This window comes from Semicossyphus pulcher, unplaced genomic scaffold (genome assembly GCF_022749685.1).
Source record: "Semicossyphus pulcher isolate SPU_LCO1_2020_fin unplaced genomic scaffold, fSemPul1.0.p SCAF_5, whole genome shotgun sequence".
NCBI classification, from domain to species: Eukaryota; Metazoa; Chordata; class Actinopteri; order Labriformes; family Labridae; genus Semicossyphus; species Semicossyphus pulcher.
Genome location: NW_027211726.1, coordinates 32,447,065 through 32,466,373, shown reverse-complemented (window position 1 = coordinate 32,466,373; position 19,309 = coordinate 32,447,065). Strand labels below are relative to the sequence as shown.

General features: G+C 45.8%; 2 protein-coding genes across 2 annotated transcripts in view; both read right to left on the bottom strand.

Moving 5' to 3' along the window:
- Nucleotides 1–19,309, bottom strand: part of LOC138608375 (NLR family CARD domain-containing protein 3-like) — a 186,272-nt gene that overhangs the window by 5,382 nt on the left and 161,581 nt on the right. The window lies entirely within an intron of this gene.
- LOC138608553 (NLR family CARD domain-containing protein 3-like) overlaps nucleotides 1–19,309 on the bottom strand; it is a 36,725-nt gene that overhangs the window by 2,735 nt on the left and 14,681 nt on the right. The window contains exons 5-8 of the mRNA XM_069681157.1: nucleotides 11,170–12,970; nucleotides 10,889–11,062; nucleotides 6,025–6,189; nucleotides 5,757–5,930 (exon numbers count right to left, since the gene is read on the bottom strand). Of these exons, the coding sequence (XP_069537258.1) occupies nucleotides 5,757–5,930; nucleotides 6,025–6,189; nucleotides 10,889–11,062; nucleotides 11,170–12,970 (2,314 nt within the window). The remainder of the gene's footprint in view (nucleotides 1–5,756; nucleotides 5,931–6,024; nucleotides 6,190–10,888; nucleotides 11,063–11,169; nucleotides 12,971–19,309) is intronic.

Sequence of the window (19,309 nt, the reverse complement as noted above, 5' to 3'; positions counted from 1 at the left end):
ATGTGTATGCTGTTACATGTTTACACTGTTACTGAAGAAAGTGTCACGATCTGTGGCTGCAGTGTCGGTGTTGTGTGTTTGTGCTTGTGATTGTCTACTTTCAGAGGTGCACCGGAGGGCTGGGCGGAGTTGCGGTCTCGGGAGTGATCACACCCACACGCACCTGCAGCAGGTTGAGAATCAGCGCCTGGTTAAAAGCCCTGTTCCTCACGCTGTCTGCTGCCAGATGATTTCGTGAACCACACGCGGTATATGGCTCAGTCTTTCATAGTGTTTAGACGTTCTATAGTGCTCCTGTGTTTTTTCCCCTGTGCTACAACTAACTTCGTCCTGCTCTGTCTGCAGTGTCCTCCTGAGCACCGACCAACGTGCGACTCCGCTTCCGTGCCTCGAGCCCTCAGCACCTCTGCAGCACTCAACCTGCTCTGCGCTCCGCCGAGCAGCAACACCCCTCGCAGCTCCTCAGCCCCGCTGCCACCAGCCACCTGCCCTGCGCTCCTCCGAGCGACAACACACCTCGCAGCTCTTCAGCCCCGCTGCTACCTGCTCTGCGCTCTTCCGAGCGGCAACCTACCCTGCGCTTCCCCGAGCGGCAACACACCTCGCAGCTCCTCAGCAGCGTCAAGCCTCAATTTAACAGTAGCTTGTATCCAGTGGTGTTTAAATAAATACCTTGTTCATCCGACCCCAGCCTTGTGTCCGCTTTTGGGTTCAACCCGTTCCTACCGAGTGTAACAGAATCATCTGGCCTCTAAATGGACCCAGCGGACCCAACATCAGTCGCCCAGGCCCTGAATGCTCAGGGAGTCCTGGTAGGGAGGCATGACCAAATGCTGAAACAAGTAATGGATGCCCTTCAGGTTCTCACCACCAACGTCTCACAGCTCGGCCAACAAGTCTCCGTGCTTTCTACGCAGCCACCAGCGCTCCCTTTAACCTCCACTGCCAATGTGAGCCAACCTCCCGCTTCAAGCACAGCTCAACCCCCTTCATCTACCACCAGAGAGCCTTTTGTTCCCCCGCCAGAGCATTACTCAGGCAACATAGGTTCTTGTAGTAGCTTCCTGTTACAATGTTCCCATGTGTTTGATCTGCAACCCACTAGTTATGCCTCTGACAAGTCTCGTATAGCTTATACTATGAACCTCTTAAGAGGTAAAGCAGCACAGTGGGGGACCGCATTATGGGAGGGGGGTTCTAATATTCTCGACTCGTTCTTAGACGAAATGAGGAAGGTGTTTGATCATCCTGTGCAAGGTTCAGTGGCAGCTAGCCGTTTATTCAATCTAAGACAGGGATCTCAGTCGGCAGCCGAATATTCTATTGAGTTCCGCATTCTGGCGGCAGAGACTGGCTGGAACGAGCCTGCTCTTGTAAGTTTCTTTTTACGGGGGTTATCTGAGAACTTACAGGACGAGTTAGCGGCCAGGGAAGAGCCAGCCTCTCTGGAGCAACTCATTTCATTAACCATTCGATTAGATAATCGTTTGAGGGAGAGGGTAAGAGAGAGAACCGGCAACAGTCGCAGATTGGCTAGCTCCACCCCCAGTCAGTCCCCTCTTCCTCCGACAAGACATCTGAACACCCCACATCCCTCCGGGGTTCCCCGAGCTCCTCCTGCTGTTTCGGAGGAACCGATGCAGCTGGGAAGATCTCGCCTGACTCCAGAGGAACGACAACGCCGAAGAGCTCTGCAGTTATGCATTTACTGTGGCCAGCCCGGACACTTCCTCGCCCTCTGTCCGGCTCTGCCAAAAGGTCCGGCTCGCCATTGACAGAGGGCACCTTGGTGAGCCAGACATCCTCATGCTCCAGCCCTCTAGTCCGTCTAACTCTTCCTGCATCACTCCAGTGGTCTCGCGAGACCTTACCCATTCAAGTGTTCGTGGACTCCGGTGCCGATGATAATTTCATCGACATGTCCCTGGTTGAACAAACTTTGATCCCTATCGAAGCCCTCGACGCCCCCAGAACTGTGAACGCCTTAGACGGGCGAAAATTGGCTGTAATTACTCACCGCACATTACCCATCACCCTAGTAATTGCCGGTAATCATCGGGAGATGATACAGCTCTTTGTCATTCCTTCCCCCTTTTCCCCGGTGGTGCTGGGACTCCCCTGGTTGCGTCTCCACAACCCTCACATTGACTGGACCGCAGCTGCCATTTCCAGCTGGAGCCCCTTTTGCCACACCCACTGTTTTCGTTCTGCTGTTTCCGCAGACGGGATTAAGACTCCGGTCATCCCTGAACCCCCAGATTTATCGCTAGTTCCTCCAGTTTACCACGACTTGGCCCCAGTTTTTTGCAAAGAACTAGCACTGTCCCTGCCACCTCACCGCCCTTACGACTGTGGTATCGACCTCCTCCCCGGCGCAACTCTCCCATCCAGTCGCCTCTACAACCTGTCGCGCCCCGAGAGAGAGTCGATGGAGGAGTACATCAACAGCTCCAAAGCCTCGGGTCTCATTCGCTCCTCTTCGTCTCCCCTCGGAGCTGGATTTTTTTTCGTGGCTAAGAAGGATGGCACATTAAGACCCTGCATCGATTACCGAGGACTGAACGAGATCACCATTAAGAACAAATACCCGCTACCTCTGATTGATCCCTCGTTTGAGCCACTTTGTCATGCCCGTGTATTCTCCAAACTAGACCTGCGGAACGCCTATCATCTAGTCCGCATAAGGGAGGGGGATGAGTGGAAGACGGCGTTCAAGACTCCCCTTGGCCACTTCGAGTATCTGGTTATGCCTTTCGGCCTTTCTAACGCCCCCGCCGTTTTTCAGGCTTTGATCAATGACATTTTGAGAGACATGCTCAATCATTTTGTTTTCGTCTATTTAGATGACATTCTAATCTTTTCGGAAACCATGGAGGAGCACGTCGAGCATGTGAGGCTGGTGCTCCAGAGGCTGCTCAACAACAAGCTTTACGCCAAACCAGAGAAGTGCGAATTTCATGTTTCTAAAGTCAACTTCCTGGGTTTTGTCATCGCTCAGGGACGGCTGCAGCCGGACCCTGTCAAGGTTCAAGCTGTGGAAGAATGGCCCACACCGGCTACCCGCAAGCAGCTGCAACGATTCCTGGGTTTCGCTAATTTTTACCGGAGATTCATCCGGGACTTCAGCCGTGTCGCTGCCCCTCTCACTCAACTAACCTCCTCCAGCACACCCTTCAGCTGGACCCCCGCTGCTGACGCAGCCTTTCAAAGACTTAAGGGATTATTTACCCATGCCCCCATTCTCCAGCATCCGGACTCGTCTCGTCAGTTCGTGGTTGAAGTGGACGCTTCAGACTCCGGGGTGGGAGCCATTCTCTCTCAGCGCAGCGCTGTTTCCCACAAACTGCATCCCTGCGCTTTCTTCTCTCGACGGCTCTCTCCTGCGGAGAGAAACTATGACGTGGGGAATAGAGAGCTGTTGTCGGTGGTTCTGGCCCTTCAGGAGTGGCGACATTGGTTGGAGGGAGCCCGGGAGCCGTTCCTTATTTGGACCGACCACAAGAACCTCGAGTATCTGCGTTCAGCACGAAGATTGAATTCTCGCCAGGCTCGCTGGTCTCCGTTTCTGAGTCGCTTTAACTACACCCTTTCGTTCCGCCCCGGTTCCAAGAATGGGAAGCCAGACGCTCTTTCTCGCCTTTTCTCCGGCGACTCGCCTCCTCCCGACCCCGAACCCATCATGCCTTCTCCCCGGATCATCGGAGCCGCTACCTGGGGAATAGAGACTATTGTACGGGCGGCCCAACGTACTCATCCAGATCCCGGCACAGGCCCACCTAATCGCCTTTTCGTACCGGAGGCGGTCCGTTCCCAGGTTCTTCAGTGGGGACATTCTTCCAAGCTCAGTTGTCACCCCGGAGCTCAGCGGACTCTCCAGTTCCTCCGCCAACATTTCTGGTGGCCCGGCCAAGTCAGAGACGTTGGTGAGTTTGTGGCGGCATGTGTGGTGTGCGCTAGGAGTAAGGCGTCTCATCGTCCCCCCGCAGGTCTCCTTCGACCCCTACCCGTTCCTAGTCGTCCCTGGTCCCACATCGCGGTGGATTTCGTCACCGGACTTCCTCCCTCTAACGGACACACAGCCATCCTCACTATCGTGGACCGCTTTTCTAAGATGGTTCATTACATCCCGCTAGTCAAACTCCCCTCCGCCACTGAAACAGCAGATCTACTAGCTCTACACGTTTTCCGGCTCCATGGACTCCCCACTGACATCGTCTCTGATCGAGGTCCCCAGTTTACATCTCGGGTCTGGCAGGCTTTCTGCAGGGCGTTTGGCACTACATGCAGCCTGACTTCTGGTTACCATCCACAGTCCAACGGACAAACTGAGAGGGCGAATCAGGACCTAGAGACCGCTCTCCGCTGTGTCACGGCTCGTAATCCTACCTCCTGGTCCTCCTTCCTCACCTGGGTGGAATGCGCGCACAACTCACTTTCCAGTGCAGCTACAGGTATGACTCCGTTCATGGCTGCGTATGGTTATCAACCACCTCTCCTCTCTGCGCAGGAACGAGACGTCGCTGTCCCCTCTGTCCAGGCTCACGTCGGCCGGTGCAAGGAGGTATGGAGGATGGCACGAGAGGCGATTACGCGCTTTACCCGGCAGAGCCAACGGTTAGCAGATCGTCGCCGCATCCCCGCTCCTACATATCAACCTGGACAAAAGGTGTGGCTTTCATCCCGTGATCTGCCCCTACAAGTCGAATCTCGCAAGCTGGCTCCACGTTTCGTTGGCCCGTTTGAGGTGGAGAGGATAATCAACCCCTCCGCTGTTCGCCTAAAGCTGCCTGCATCCTTACCAGTTCACCCCACCTTTCATGTGTCTCAACTTAAACCTGTGTCCTCCAGTGACCTCAGCCGTGCCTCGAGCCCTCAGCACCTCTGCAGCACTCAACCTGCTCTGCGCTCCGCCGAGCAGCAACACCCCTCGCAGCTCCTCAGCCCCGCTGCCACCAGCCACCTGCCCTGCGCTCCTCCGAGCGACAACACACCTCGCAGCTCTTCAGCCCCGCTGCTACCTGCTCTGCGCTCTTCCGAGCGGCAACCTACCCTGCGCTTCCCCGAGCGGCAACACACCTCGCAGCTCCTCAGCAGCATCAAGCCTCAATTTAACAGTAGCTTGTATCCAGTGGTGTTTAAATAAATACCTTGTTCATCCGACCCCAGCCTTGTGTCCGCTTTTGGGTTCAACCCGTTCCTACCGAGTGTAACAGAAAGCTTTTACTCGAAATGTAACTTGTTACAAAAGTTAATATTCATGAAGCAAGGAGTTGTGAACACACTTTCTGGATGTGTTCAAATAAAGGCATTGAAGTAATTTATGTGTTTTTTGTATTAATTTTCATCTGAAAAACATTTTTTGTGATTTTATATATTAACTCTGTAAGTGTTCAATAAAACAATTTCACTGTTAACACTGTGAAAGAGTTCACCTAAAATGAACTCTCAATGAGAGTGCTTTTTCCTCTTAATGGGAGTAGTGTTTTAACTCCCAGAGGAGTTCAGTTTTAACTCCTAAAAAGAGTTGAAAGATCAACTCCCGGAAAAGAGTAACTTTAACTATGCCCTAGAGTTTATTCGATGGTCTCACATGTACACTCAAATTGAGTTGATTTTAACTCAGAGAGTTTATTCCAAAGGGCCGAATTTGCTGTGCAGGGTTATTCAGACTCACAGGACTGAGAGCTGAGAACTGAGCAAATATACAGAACATGTGAGCTCAGAGGGTTATCATTTTCACACAGCTGCACACTAACCTGAGAGTTTCCAGTCTGCAGTGTGGAGTTTTTAGACCGGCAGACAGAAGAGTCACTCCTGAATCCTGCAGGTTGTTGTTACTCAGGTCCAGCTCTCTCAGAGAAGAGGACTGGGAGCTGAGGACTGAGGACAGAGCCTCACAGCTTCTCTCTGACAGTTTACAGCCACTCAGCCTGAAAAGGATCTTCACTCAGTTAATTACAAATCAAATATAGAAAGTCAATGAAATCTTTTTGGATAAACTTGTTAAATCTGTTTAATCCTGACCTGAGAGTTTCCAGTGTAAGGTTTGGCCCAGCAGACAGCAGCTTAACTCCTGGATCCTGCAGGTTGTTGTGACTCAGGTCCAGCTCTCTCAGAGGAGAGGACTGGGAGCTGAGGACTGAGGACAGAGCCTCACAGCTTCTCTCTGACAGTTTACAGCCACTCAGCCTGAAGAGGAATCAACAGCACATAAAAGGAAACAATGACAAGAGATAGTTGTTTTTTCTCAATAAAGTAAAACTACATTTAACATGGACAGTGATGTGTTCACGTACAGAGCTTTGTTGGAGGCTTTGACCACTGGCAGCAGCCTCAGAAGAGCCTCCTCATTACAGGAAATACAGCCGACCAGTTCTCAGCACACTCCTGCTGTGATTTTAATATAAATCCTCACAATGTTGAGTTTTTAACGCAGTCTTTTAATGGTCATTGCTCCACGTTACTGGACAAAGAGGCACCTTCAAAGGTTAGGACTCGGGCTACCTGCAACAGTTGTCAGTGGATAACAGAGGCTGTCTGCTGCCTGAGACCACACTGTCACAGGTCTGAACGTCTGTGGAAGTGCATCGCCTACATCTTAAAGATCTCCGGCGTTCTTTTAAAGAAGCAGTACAGGAAGCCTGGACGGCTTATTTTGCTGACCTGATTTCTTCATCAAAAAGAAATCCCGACGTTTCATAACTATTTAAAACATTGTTTCACCAGCGCTCTCCACATTACCATGTTTCACTGTTGATGACTGCAATACCTTCCTTTCCTTCTGTGTTGATAAAGTAATGACTATTAGGTCCAATATGCATCATAACTCTCATCCACTTCATGCTAGCTCCTCTCTTATTCCTACCGTCTTGAGCTCTTTCCATCCGATCAGCTCACAGGATCACAACATTGGGCCCCTTTCCTCTGCTGTTGGCTTTAGCCCACGTCATTTAGGAGTAATAGTTGATAAATCATCATCTTTTGACAGCCATGTTAAGCAGGTAACCAGATCATGTTACGTCCACCTAAGAAATATAAGTAAACTGAGAACTTTAGTTTCAACTGTAGTTTCACCTCGACGACTGCCACACACTCCTCTCGTCACTCAGCAAGTCTGCGCTTAATCGCCTGCAGTCAACACAGAATGCTGCTGCAAGACTCCTCACCAGGTCTCACATTACCCCATCCTCAAATCTCTTCACTGGCTTCAACTTCAACTTTTACTTTATTGTCAACGAGGGGAAATTTGTTTTGCAGCCAAGTAAGACAAAAACATTTAGAAAACACAAACACATAGACTCGGTTACAAAGAACATTAAAACGCATAAGAGTTCATGAAGAATACATCAAGTGAAAATGAAACATGTAAAACTCCAAACCATCACTAACACCAACATTAAAACAAAAATTATAAGACCATCAATAGTTCCTGGAAGTGAACAGGAAAATACTTCATCTACAGGTTCCACTTTTGAATTTAGTATTTCTTGGCCTGAGTGATAAAAGAATTTCTCATCCTGTTGGACTTTGCCACTGGTAGTCCAAATCTCCTGCTGGAGGGCAGGAACTCAAATTCACCATGGAGAGGATGTCGAGGACACTGTAAGATGTCTCCAGCCTGAGATGTTGCTCTCTTGGAGAAGGTGTAAGACAGATCAGGTAATTTTATGCCAATAATCTTACTGGCAACTCTTACGATCCATTGTAACCTGTTTCTGTCCCCTAATGACAGGTTACCAAACCAGGAGATTATGGCAAAGGTGAGGACAGACTCTACCATGGAGGAGTAGAACAGATTCATCAGTCTGCTGCACACCCCAAACCAGTTAAGTTGACGGAGAAAGTGCAGTCTCTGCTGTGGCTTTTTGCAGACTGCGTCTGTGTTTTCTTTAAATGTTAGCTTGTTGTCGATAACAACACCCAGGGACTTGTAACACTGGACTTGGTCAACCATCTCACCCTTAATTGCTGTTTTAATTGGTGTATTAGGCTGCCTTCTCAAATCAATGCACGTCTTTAGTTTAACGTACATTTAATTTTAAAAAAGAGTTATCACGCCACTCTATAAAATCGTCCACCACTGGGCCACGTGCTATTTCCCTTCCTTGTAACAGGCTCACTATGACTGTATCATCTGCAAACTTCAGAATGTGTCTTCCTGGCTGGGAACTTCTGCAGCTGTCAGTGTAAAAAATGTACCAGATTGGTGAAAGGACACAGCCCTGTGGCGAACCAGTGGAGGAGAACAATGTGTCCGACAAAGAGCCATTAATCCTGACACACTGGGATCTGTCCACAAGAAAGTCTAAAATCCATCCAACAATGCCAGGACACAGATTCAAATCATTTAGCAGTTTGTTGGCTAAAATGTGGGGCTGACTTGTGTTAAAAGCAGAAGATAAATCTAAAAATAACAGGTGTGCATGTGTCCCTGGACCTTCAAGGTGTTTAAAAAGTAAATGAAGAAGGGTAAGAACAGCATCATCAACCCCTTTTTTACTCCTACAGGCAAACTGTAGAGGATCCAATGAGTCCTCCACAACTCCAACTAGCTCTCTCTTGATGAGCTTTTCAAATACCTTCATAACTAGCGAAGTCAGGGCCACAGGTCTAAAATCACTAATGCCCTTAGGGGACTTTTTCTTAGCCACTGGTACTATTGTGGACTTCTTCCACAGAGTAGGAACCTTTTGTTGCTCTAAGCAACACTTTAATATGTGCTGAAAAATAGGGGGTAATTGATCTGCGCAGTGTTTGAGAAGATGACCAGATATATTGTCAGGGCCGGGGCTCTTGTTGGTCTTGGTTTTACGGAGTATGTTCCTGACATCTTGTACACCCAATTCAAGCTGTGGAGTGGAGGAGGTTTCTAATTCTATCTGATCAGCTTGTTCTTTAAAATCATTTGTATCAAACCTGAGATAAAAACGATTAAAATTAGCAGCTAGCCCCTTGACTGATTTAAAACCATCCATTTTAATATTCATATTACCTTTTTTTGTGCCTGTCATGACTGACATGCCATTCCAGAAACTTTTTAGATCATTACCTTTAAATTTGTCCTCAATTTTATCCCTATAACTGAATTGAGCTTTTTGAATCTCTGCCCTAACCAGTCTTTTTACCTCCCTGTTCTCTTCAACACTGCTATTTTTAAAGAGGTTATGTTTCTTCATTGTTATTTCTTTCAAGGACTTAGTGATCCATGGCTTATTGTTTGGATAAAGTTTAACCTGACGTGTGGGAATACAAGACTCTTCACAGAACCAAATGTAGCTACACACATTCAAAGTAAGTTCACTTATGTCCAGAGTATTTACTGGCTCACGGTGAGGAAACTAAGTCACCCTTACCTGTCAACTGGCTCAGGTCAAAAAATCTAAACCTTTAGTTGCCTTCATTGGACAGGACAGTGGATAGAATCGGGAATGATAGAAGAGAGACCGGGGAGGACATGCAGCAAAGGGCCGAAGGTCGGAGTCGAACCCAGGGCCTCTGCGTCGACGGGGAATCCCCGTCCTGACGCTCTGTGCCGGCCGTGGTTTGCCACTGCAGCCAGGCGAGCATGAAGCTCGCCTCTCCTCCTCTCTCCCATGTGTGTGATCTTGTGCGCTGATCGAGATTGACTGGGTCGTGTGACGCGACAGAGAAACACTGCTGCTTTGCCGGGCGCTGTTTTGCTTGTCTTTGCCTGGCGCTGTTTTGCTTCTCTTTGCCTGGCGCTGTTTTGCTTCTCTTTGCTGGCTTTATTGTAGCACGCTTCACAGCTGCCTTGCTTCGCCTTGCGTTGCTTTGCTCCTGGCATATGTGTGTCCTGACTGTATCGGGCCTATATTTATTTTAATGAGTGATAGTGGCGGGTTGGCTCACTTAATTTTGGTTATTTTCTGAATTTGGTTTAACCACCGATTTAAATGTCTTGTATGTGTTTGTTTAATTTTGCTTGTTTGTGTGATACCAACTTTGGAAAGTACTACAGCTGAAGTTCTTTTGTTGTGTCATACATTAGAATTTTGCGTACATTTGCTTTTGGTAGATTGTTTCTTTGAGTTATTTTCAACTGCTTAATTTTGGTAAATTCTCTTTCTTTGTTGTTGTTCTTGGAAGCTTAATTTTGGTAAATTGTTCTTTGAGAAGTTGTGTTTTGATGTACGGTGTCCAGCCTCACTAATTTCCCTTCTCCTCTCAGGACTGGAAGCTTACGGTGGTGGTCCTGGTGTCCTGGTGGTGGTATCCCCCTCCTGTGTGCTGTGTAACCCGTGGTTTTGCTTTTTTCACCATTGTGTGTGCGTGTGTGTGTGTGTGCGCGAGTGTCACAAACCCTCGGGTGCTCCTCTCCTGGGATTCCTCTCCCCCTCATGGTCCCACTTCCTCCCACTGGTAAGCTCCAGCCCTGCTAGGGTCCCTTCCCTCACATCCTCGTGTATATGGTGTTATTTTAAAATAAGTCAATTTTACCTTTTTGAAAATAAAGTATATTTGTATTTTTTTGTACCTGAACCACGTCTCATGCTCCATTTGTAAAACGAACCTGAGTGCCTTATTAACTGCACTGTGATTTAAATATCTCCCTGGGCGAAATTCCCAGGGTGGCGTTGTCAGGCTTTCCCGTAGTTAAATAAAATTAATAAATTGTACCCAACCTCACCCTTGAGTGAGGGTGTGTTTGCCGCTCGTCACATATATATCCAAGTCAAGTTACTGAGCCGTGAACATGAACACAATACTGGTGACAAGATCCTTTGTCAGCTGACCCCTTCAGTGTGATATTAAAGCCATTTTAATTACAGGGTTATTCAGACTCACAGGACTGAGAGCTGAGAACTGAGCAAATATACAGAACATGTGAGCCCAGAGGGTTATCATTTTCACACAGCTGCACACTAACCTGAGAGTTTCCAGTCTGCAGTGTGGAGTTTTTAGACCGGCAGACAGAAGAGTCACTCCTGAATCCTGCAGGTTGTTGTTACTCAGGTCCAGCTCTCTCAGAGAAGAGGACTGGGAGCTGAGGCCTGAGGACAGAGCCTCACAGCTTCTCTCTGACAGGTTACAGCCACTCAGCCTGAAGAGGAATCAACAGTACATAAAAGGAAACAATGACAAAAGATAGTTGTTTTTTCTGAATAAAGTAAAACTACATTTAACATGGAGAATGATGTGTTCACGTACAGAGCTTTGTTGGAGGCTTTGACCACTGGCAGCAGCCTCAGAAGAGCCTCCTCTGAAGCAGAGTACTTCTTCAGGTCAAACACGTCCAGATCTTTTTCTGATGACAGTAAGATGAAGACCAGAGCTGACCACTGAGCAGGAGACAGTTTCTCTGTGGAGAGACGTCCTGATCTCAGGGACTGTTGGATCTGCTCCACTAGAGAACTATTATTCAGTTCATTCAGACAGTGGAACAGATTGATGCTTTTCTCTGCAGACAGATTCTCACTGATCTTTGTCCCAATGTACTTGACTGTTTTCTTTTTGGTCTGTGAACCACTTCCTGTCTGTGTCAGCAGACCTCTCAGGAGACTCTGATTGGTTTCTAGTGAAAGACCGAGGAGGAAGCGGAGGAACAAGTCCAAGTGTCCGTTTGGACTCTGTAAGGCCTGGTCCACAGCACTCTGATAGAAACGTGTTGGGTCAGGTTTTTCTCTAAACATATAAGACCGCCAGGTTGTTTGTTCTCCTGACAGCAGATTGACACCAGAGTTGATGAACTTCAGATAGACATGAAGAGCAGCCAGAAACTCCTGAACACTCAGATGGATGAAGCAGAACACCGTGTCCTGGTACAGTCCTCTCTCCTCTTTAAAGACCTGTGTGAACACTCCTGAGTACACTGAGGCTGCTCTGATATCGATGCCACACTCTGTCAGGTCTGACTCATAGAAGATCAGGTTTCCTTTCTGCAGCTGCTCAAAAGACAGTTTTCCCAGAGACTCAATCATCTTCCTGCTCTTTGGATTCCAGTGTTGATCTGTCTCAGCTCCTCCATCATACTTGATGTTCTTCAGTTTGGTCTGAACCACCAGGAAGTGGATGTACATCTCAGTCAGGGTCTTGGGCAGCTCTCCTCCCTCTCTGGTCTTCAACACGTCCTCCAGAACTGTAGCAGTGATCCAGCAGAAGACTGGGATGTGGCACATGATGTGGAGGCTTCGGGATGTCTTGATGTGGGAGATGATTCTGCTGGCCTGCTTCTTATCTCTGAATCTCTTCCTGAAGTACTTCTCCTTCTGAGGGTCAGTGAACCCTCTGACCTCTGTCACCATGTCAACACACTGAGGAGGGATCTGATTGGCTGCTGCAGGTCGTGTGGTTATCCAGAGGCGAGTAGAGGGAAGCAGTTTCCCTCTGATGAGGTTTGTCAGCAGCACATCCACTGAGCTGGACTCTGTGACATCAGTCAGGATCTCATTGTTGTGGAAGTCCAGAGGAAGTCGACACTCATCCAGACCGTCAAAGATGAACACAACCTGGAACTCTTCAAACCTGCAGATTCCTGCTTCTTTGGTTTCAGTGAAGAAGTGATGAACAAGTTCCACCAAGCTGAACTTCTTCTCTTTCAGCACATTCAGCTCTCTGAAGGTGAAGGGAAACATGAACTGTATGTCCTGGTTGGCTTTGTCTTCAGCCCAGTCCAGAGTGAACTTCTGTGTTAAGACAGTTTTCCCAATGCCAGCCACTCCCTTTGTCATCACTGTTCTGATTGGTCCATCTCTTCCAGGTGAGGCTTTAAAGATGTCTTCTTGTCTGATGGTTGTTTCTGGTCTGTCTGGTTTCCTGGATGCTGATTCGATCTGTCTGACCTCATGTTCATCATTGACCTCTCCAGTCCCTCCCTCTGTGATGTAGAGCTCTGTGTAGATCTGATTCAGAAGGGTTGGGTTTCCTGCTTTAGCGATCCCCTCAAACACACACTGGAACTTCTCCTTCAGGTTAGACTTCAGTTTCTGTCGGCACTCTGCAGCAGCAGCTCCTGAATAAACAAACAACAAATGATATCAAAGAGTGGATCCTGAAGAAAATCTCAACATTCAAGTGTGGCTTTAGAGTTTTTCCTTCTGCATCAGTTTTATTAAAGCATTTAGTGGATGACAAACAAGCTCTGATCTGATATAGATGTGTGTATCATATTTACTAAGTTTAGAAATGTAAACCTGCATTTCCTCTTTCCATCATGTTAAACCTGATTAAATCCTCTTACTGCTCTGCAGACAGTCAGCCAGCTCCTCCTGATTTATTCTCCTCAGGAAGTGCAGAGTGATCTTCACAAATGCATCTCTGCTGCTCCTCTGATCTTCATCATCACCATCCAACACCTCCTCCTCCTCCCTCTGACTCTCTAAGCATGCTGGGTAATCTGAACTCAGAACCCTCTGGACTCTCTTCAGCTCGTTCTTCACAAATGTGACAATGTTCTCCTCCAGCAGCTGGAACAGAATCAGACTCTGAACATGAATATAAAGTGGTAGAACACAACATGTGATCCATCAGTCAGTCTGAAGGCCTGCTGCTCAAACAGAACAGCATGGAGACTGAATGATGGTTTGGCATTTAGCCTGTAGTTAATGTAGTTCATTGTAAACAGTGTGTTGTACACACCTTAAATGTGGAGTCCAGGTCTGTCTGATGCTGCTGGGCTGACTGATCACTGTGAACCTCTGAGCTCTGCTGAACTCTGTGGAGAAAACATCAAGTTTAAGGACAATTAATGACACAGCTGACTGATAGAGGGAGTGAGCTGTGGGGTCTGACCATGAGGGCTGGGTCAGTGGGAGGAGGGTGTCCAATGTTAAAGGATGGAAAGATAGCATGAGAGCAAACCACTGATTATGATCACTATTGGTTTTATTCCAAAACTGCCGAGACATGTTTTGCCAGTGATGCAGAGGACAGAATGAAGGCAACCAAGAACTGTCAGGGTTGGGAGTACAGAAACCCACCCCTCAAGCAGTGGTGGGTAGAGTAACCAGAAACGGTACTCAAGTAAAAGTACTCTTACTTTATAATTATATTTACTCAAGTAGGAGTAAAAGTAGCTTTAGAAATAACTACTTAAGTAAGAGTAAGAAAGTATCACATAAACAAACTACTCAAGCAGTGAGTACCTTCATTAGATACAATTCATTACATCAATGTATTGTAACACAAGATAAGACGATGTGCACATTCAGAAGTTAAATCATATTCAGATTAAATGAAATCTTACCATGCATTGTCCAAACTCTTCTGTCAGTAACTGGCTAACGTTCACTTATTTTTAAAACATCTTTTCTAACCGTAACAATATTCCATAAATGTTTTTCAACATCGCTGATATGATTTGTTTTTGGTCATTTGGTCGGCGGTCATTTGACCCAGATAGTTTGCTTTGACATACTTGTCATTAAACTGATATAGCCGACTAAAATGTTTCTTTGCAAACCAAAAAAAAACACGTGCAGGCCTGAATATTACTCAGCCCTTCTCCTGTGTGTTTGTCTCCATCACTGCCAGAAAGAAATGATGGTGCCTCATGAATGTTTGCTTCCATGACAAACAGTGTGCACCAGAAACACGAGGCGGCTCACCGTGCCCCTCTTCTCCTCTATGTTCTGTGGTTAGCTCTTGATAAGTTGCTAACTGGTGCTTGCAGACGACACTGATGATGGTTAACTTAGTAGAGGTTGGTTGCGTTAGCGTATTCACTAGAAACCAGTAGCAGAGACGTCGCAGGCATCTGCTAAGGGATTAGACAGTGGTGTCGTTGTCAGATGGAAGTACCGCTGTCCGCTTCACAGACACGTCCGCGTATGTGGTGAAGTCATTAACCGATCCTTAACAGTTGTACTTCGGAGTGGCGGGGGCTTCATTTCCAACCCTGGTGTCAATAAAAGTAGCAAGACATGTGTAGCCCAATGTAACAGAGTAGAAGTACATATTTTTTATCGCAAATTTACCAGAGTAACAGTAAAAAGTATTCTACGAAAAACAAGTACTCTTAGAAGTACAATTATTTGAAAAAATTACTCAAGTACATGAAACGGATTCAGTGTAACACGTTACTACCCACTACTGCACACAACGGATGGATGGATGGACCCAAATACAAATCCTCTACGGAGCAGGGCAGACATACTTTGACCATGATTATTCCCCAGAGTTACAAAAGAAGAGAACGCAGGTGAGGGGTGTAATTAAACAATTAAAGCAGAAAAACATTAATGCCAAATGCATCTACCCGGCACAATTAAAGGACGTCCACTGAGTCTGGGGAAATAACCTACCCGAAGCTCTCAGTTGCCCCTCCAGGAACTTGATATTCAGGTCTGAGTGGACCAGAGGGAGAAGACGGAGAGGGAGCTGAGCTGCGGGGCTGAGTGACCCCACTGCATGCCCAGTTTAACTTCTTGGAGTTCAAAACTTTCAATGTTACGATGAGAATCCCAGGTTTTATTATAATGGACGGGACCTAAATATGAGCCGCTGAGTAGGGACCGCTCTGAGACCCAGACGACAGCAGTGCTGACACTGTCTATGTCCCCAATGGAGGAGCTGTCACTGTCTTCTGCCCAGGTTACACCAGGAGCCGGTTTGTGTTTAGGTTACTGGTAACTGAACAAAATAATATCCCAAACCAGTTTGGTAGGCGGAAGCTCATTTTACGTAGCTTTTTCTACTTTGTTTGTTTTTCTCTGAGTTGTTGGATTATTTTATTTTAGAGGTCGACCGATTGATCGTTTTGGCCGATTAATCGGCCCCGATAAACTATAATCATCGGCGGATCTGGGCTCTGATAGTGGCCGATGGCTGTGCAGCCCCAGGCAGGGGCGTACCTCGCGTGCAGTCGCTTTTTTAATGAAGAACCTCGGTCTTGATATGTCAAAACCTTCTGCAATCAAGCAGCGTGATTTTTTTACTTGAGGACGCAAGACTGGCACTAAAACAACTCCGCCAAGTCCACCGAGCGACACAGAAGCTAACATGGCTAACATAGCTGAAGTGTTAAAGGAGCTGAAATCACTCCAAGCGGACTTCGGAACAAAGTCGGACAATATCGACACCCGTCTGACTGATATGGCGAACTCAATGGCTGCGCTGGAAGGTAAAGTGACAGACGTAAAAAGGGATGTTTCCACCAACGCAGCACATACTGAAGAAGCTGAAAGCCGCATACACGCATACCTCCGGCTTTTTGGTATAAGAGAAGGAGCTGAGGGCCAACAAACACTGCTCGACTTCATTAACGACATGTTACCGCGATGGCTAAGGCTGAACCCTAACAGATCGTTTACATTGGAGAGGGTGCACCGTACACTAGCATCGGGGAAGCCCAACCAAAACAGAGCGGTCCTGGTTCGCTTTTTAAAGTTCCAGGAGAAGGAGTTCGTCTATCGAGAGGCAAAGCGACAAGATATTAAACATGACGGGGTCAAGTTATCATTTGCAGAGGATCTCTCGGCAGAGACTGTTTGCATCCGACGGGATTTAACCCGGTAACGAAGCTGTTTGTTGACATAAACGCCTTCCGTGGATTCCAGCATAACCCATGCAGGCTGAGAGTACTGCACGGAGGTAAGATCCATCTCTTCTCAACGCCACAGGAGGCTGAAAAGTTCTGCAAAAACATTCCACAAGCAACAGCAGCTACACGTGACCCGTGAACTCAAAATGATGAGGTACTGAAGACCACAACATAATATTAGGACTCCAACTGAGAAACAGCTAATTAGCTGTGACTATCAGGAGGTGTAGATGGGAGTCCAAGTACTTCAAAGTGAGCTGTTTTGAGTTGAGTTTCGAACACACACATATATATACCAGGTTCTTTCGTAAGTATATACATACCTTTTGCTGTTTTCAAGTGTGCTTATTTAAACACAACTCTGTGTAGTGCATATAATGGGTTGCTAATATTTACATATTTTGTAGCCGATGTTTGGTCCGGTATACATTTTGTTAATATGGTTGTACTGTATTACCGATATTTTATCATTCAAAAGGGAGAAATTACTAAGCCATTTTGAAAGTGTACGGTTGACGGACACTGGTTGATATTGAGGGCTTGGGTTGGGCTACGCTGACTAGTTGCTCCTCAAATTGTGGATCAGCGTCCCCCAAAGTTACTTAAGGGGAAAGATGTGCATTTCAGTTTGGGGATTGCTAAGATTGAGGGAGGGATTGTTCAGACTATTGTGTGTGTGTGTGTGTGTGTGTGTGTGTGCGTGTACTTGCATTTTATTCATCATTATCATATTATTTTTACTTTTTTTACAATTCCATAACTTCACCCCATGCTGAGATAGTGATTTATGGAGAAAACAAAACAGAAAGGTAGTTTGAACATTAATATTTCAAGCTGGAATGTCCGTGGAATGAGAAAACTAGCCAAAATGAAACAAGTATTAAATAGGGTAAAATATCTTAAATCTAAAATAATATTCCTACAGGAATCACATTTAGTTTCCTCAGACATTATTTGATTAAAAGATGGCCAGGTCAAGTATTTCATGCTTGTTTTAGTGGTCATGCAAGGGGAGTTGTCATTCTCATACACAATTCAATACCATTTCAACTTTCAAAAACCATTCAAGACCCATCCGGAAGATATATTATTGTTCAAGGTAATATCCTGACACTAAAATTAAATCTTATAAATGTCTATGGCCCTAACGACGACAACCCATTGTTTTTTGAAAGACTATTTTTAACTGTGTCAGCTTTGGAAGGACTTTACATTATGGGAGGAGATTTTAATTGTGCCCTAGATCCAGTGTTAGATAGATCCACCCAAATAGATACAACTCATGTACAAACCAGGAAAACTCTGATTAATTATATAAAAGACCTAGGAATGATTGAAGTGTGGAGGACACAAAACCCAAACAGAAGGGAATACTCCTGTTACTCAAGCTCGTATAAAAGTCATTCACGCATTGATTATTTTTTAGTCTCTGTGGAATTCATGTCTAATGTCAAAAAATGCTGGTACAATAGTATTGTAATTAGTGATCATGCAGCAGTTTCTATGGAGATCCAATTAGGTAGGATTGAGCAATGCCCGAGAAGGTGGAGGTTACAAGTTTTTTTATTACAAGATCCAACCTTTGTTAAATTTGTGGAAAGTTGCATTGATAAATATTTAGAACTAAATAAAGGTGAAACCACGGCCAGCATTAGATGGGAGCATTTAAAGCTTACATAAGAGGTGAAATTATTAGTTACACAAGTTCTAAAACCAAACAACACAACCAAGAATTACAAGCACTAGAAAACCAGATTAAAAACGCGGAGACTGAAATTTATAATAACAATGACCCTGAAAAGTTACATAATCTGTCTATCATGAGAGCTCATTACGATAAATTAACAACTGACAGAGTAGCTAAAAGTCTAATGTGGATGAAACAAACATATTACGACCAAGGGGAAGAAGCAGGGAAATTGTTGGCCTGGAGAATAAAGAAAACGCAAGCTGAAAGAACAATTAATAGTATAAAGTCAACATCCGGCAATTTAACTGTAGAACCATCAGAGATAAATGACCATTTTAAAACTATTATAAATTACTATACAAATCTGAATATACAGGAAATATAGAGGCTCAAAAAACCTTCCTTGACCAGTTGCAATTTCAGACTCTATCAGATGATGAAAAAATAACATTGGATAGTCCATTAACAACAGCAGCAGACCTTTGTGAAGCTATAGGGGATATAAATATCGGTAAAGCACCCGGACCGGATGGATGACCTATAGAGTTTTATAAAACATTTAAAAAACAACTTTCAAGGCCACTTCTTGACATGTATGAAGAATCGTTTATTTTAGGAACGCTCCCACACTCACTAAGATTAGCAGCAATAACCCTAATATTAAAACCAAACAAGCCCCCAACTGAATGCTCATCCTACAGGGGAATTAGTTTAATGGGATGTGACACACAGATACTCTGCAAGGCACTTTCTAAAAGATGAGATAAATATCTCCCTAAATGATAATTGATGATCAACAAGGTTTCATACAAAAACGACAGGGATATCACAATATCAGACGGGTGTTAAATATATTGCATGAGCGACAGAATGCAAAAGATACAGCAATGCTATCAGTAGATGCATGTCAAGCATTTGATAGAATAGAATGGGGTTACCTTTTTGAAGTCCTTCCAAGATATGGGCAAGGTGAACTTTATCTCAACTGGATTCGATTAATATACACAAACCCAACTGCACAAATCCTGACTAACAGTAACATCTCAAAGCCCTTTAGTTTACAGCGATCAACCAGACAGGGCTGCCCTCTGTCTCCACTGTTATTCACACTAGCAATTGAG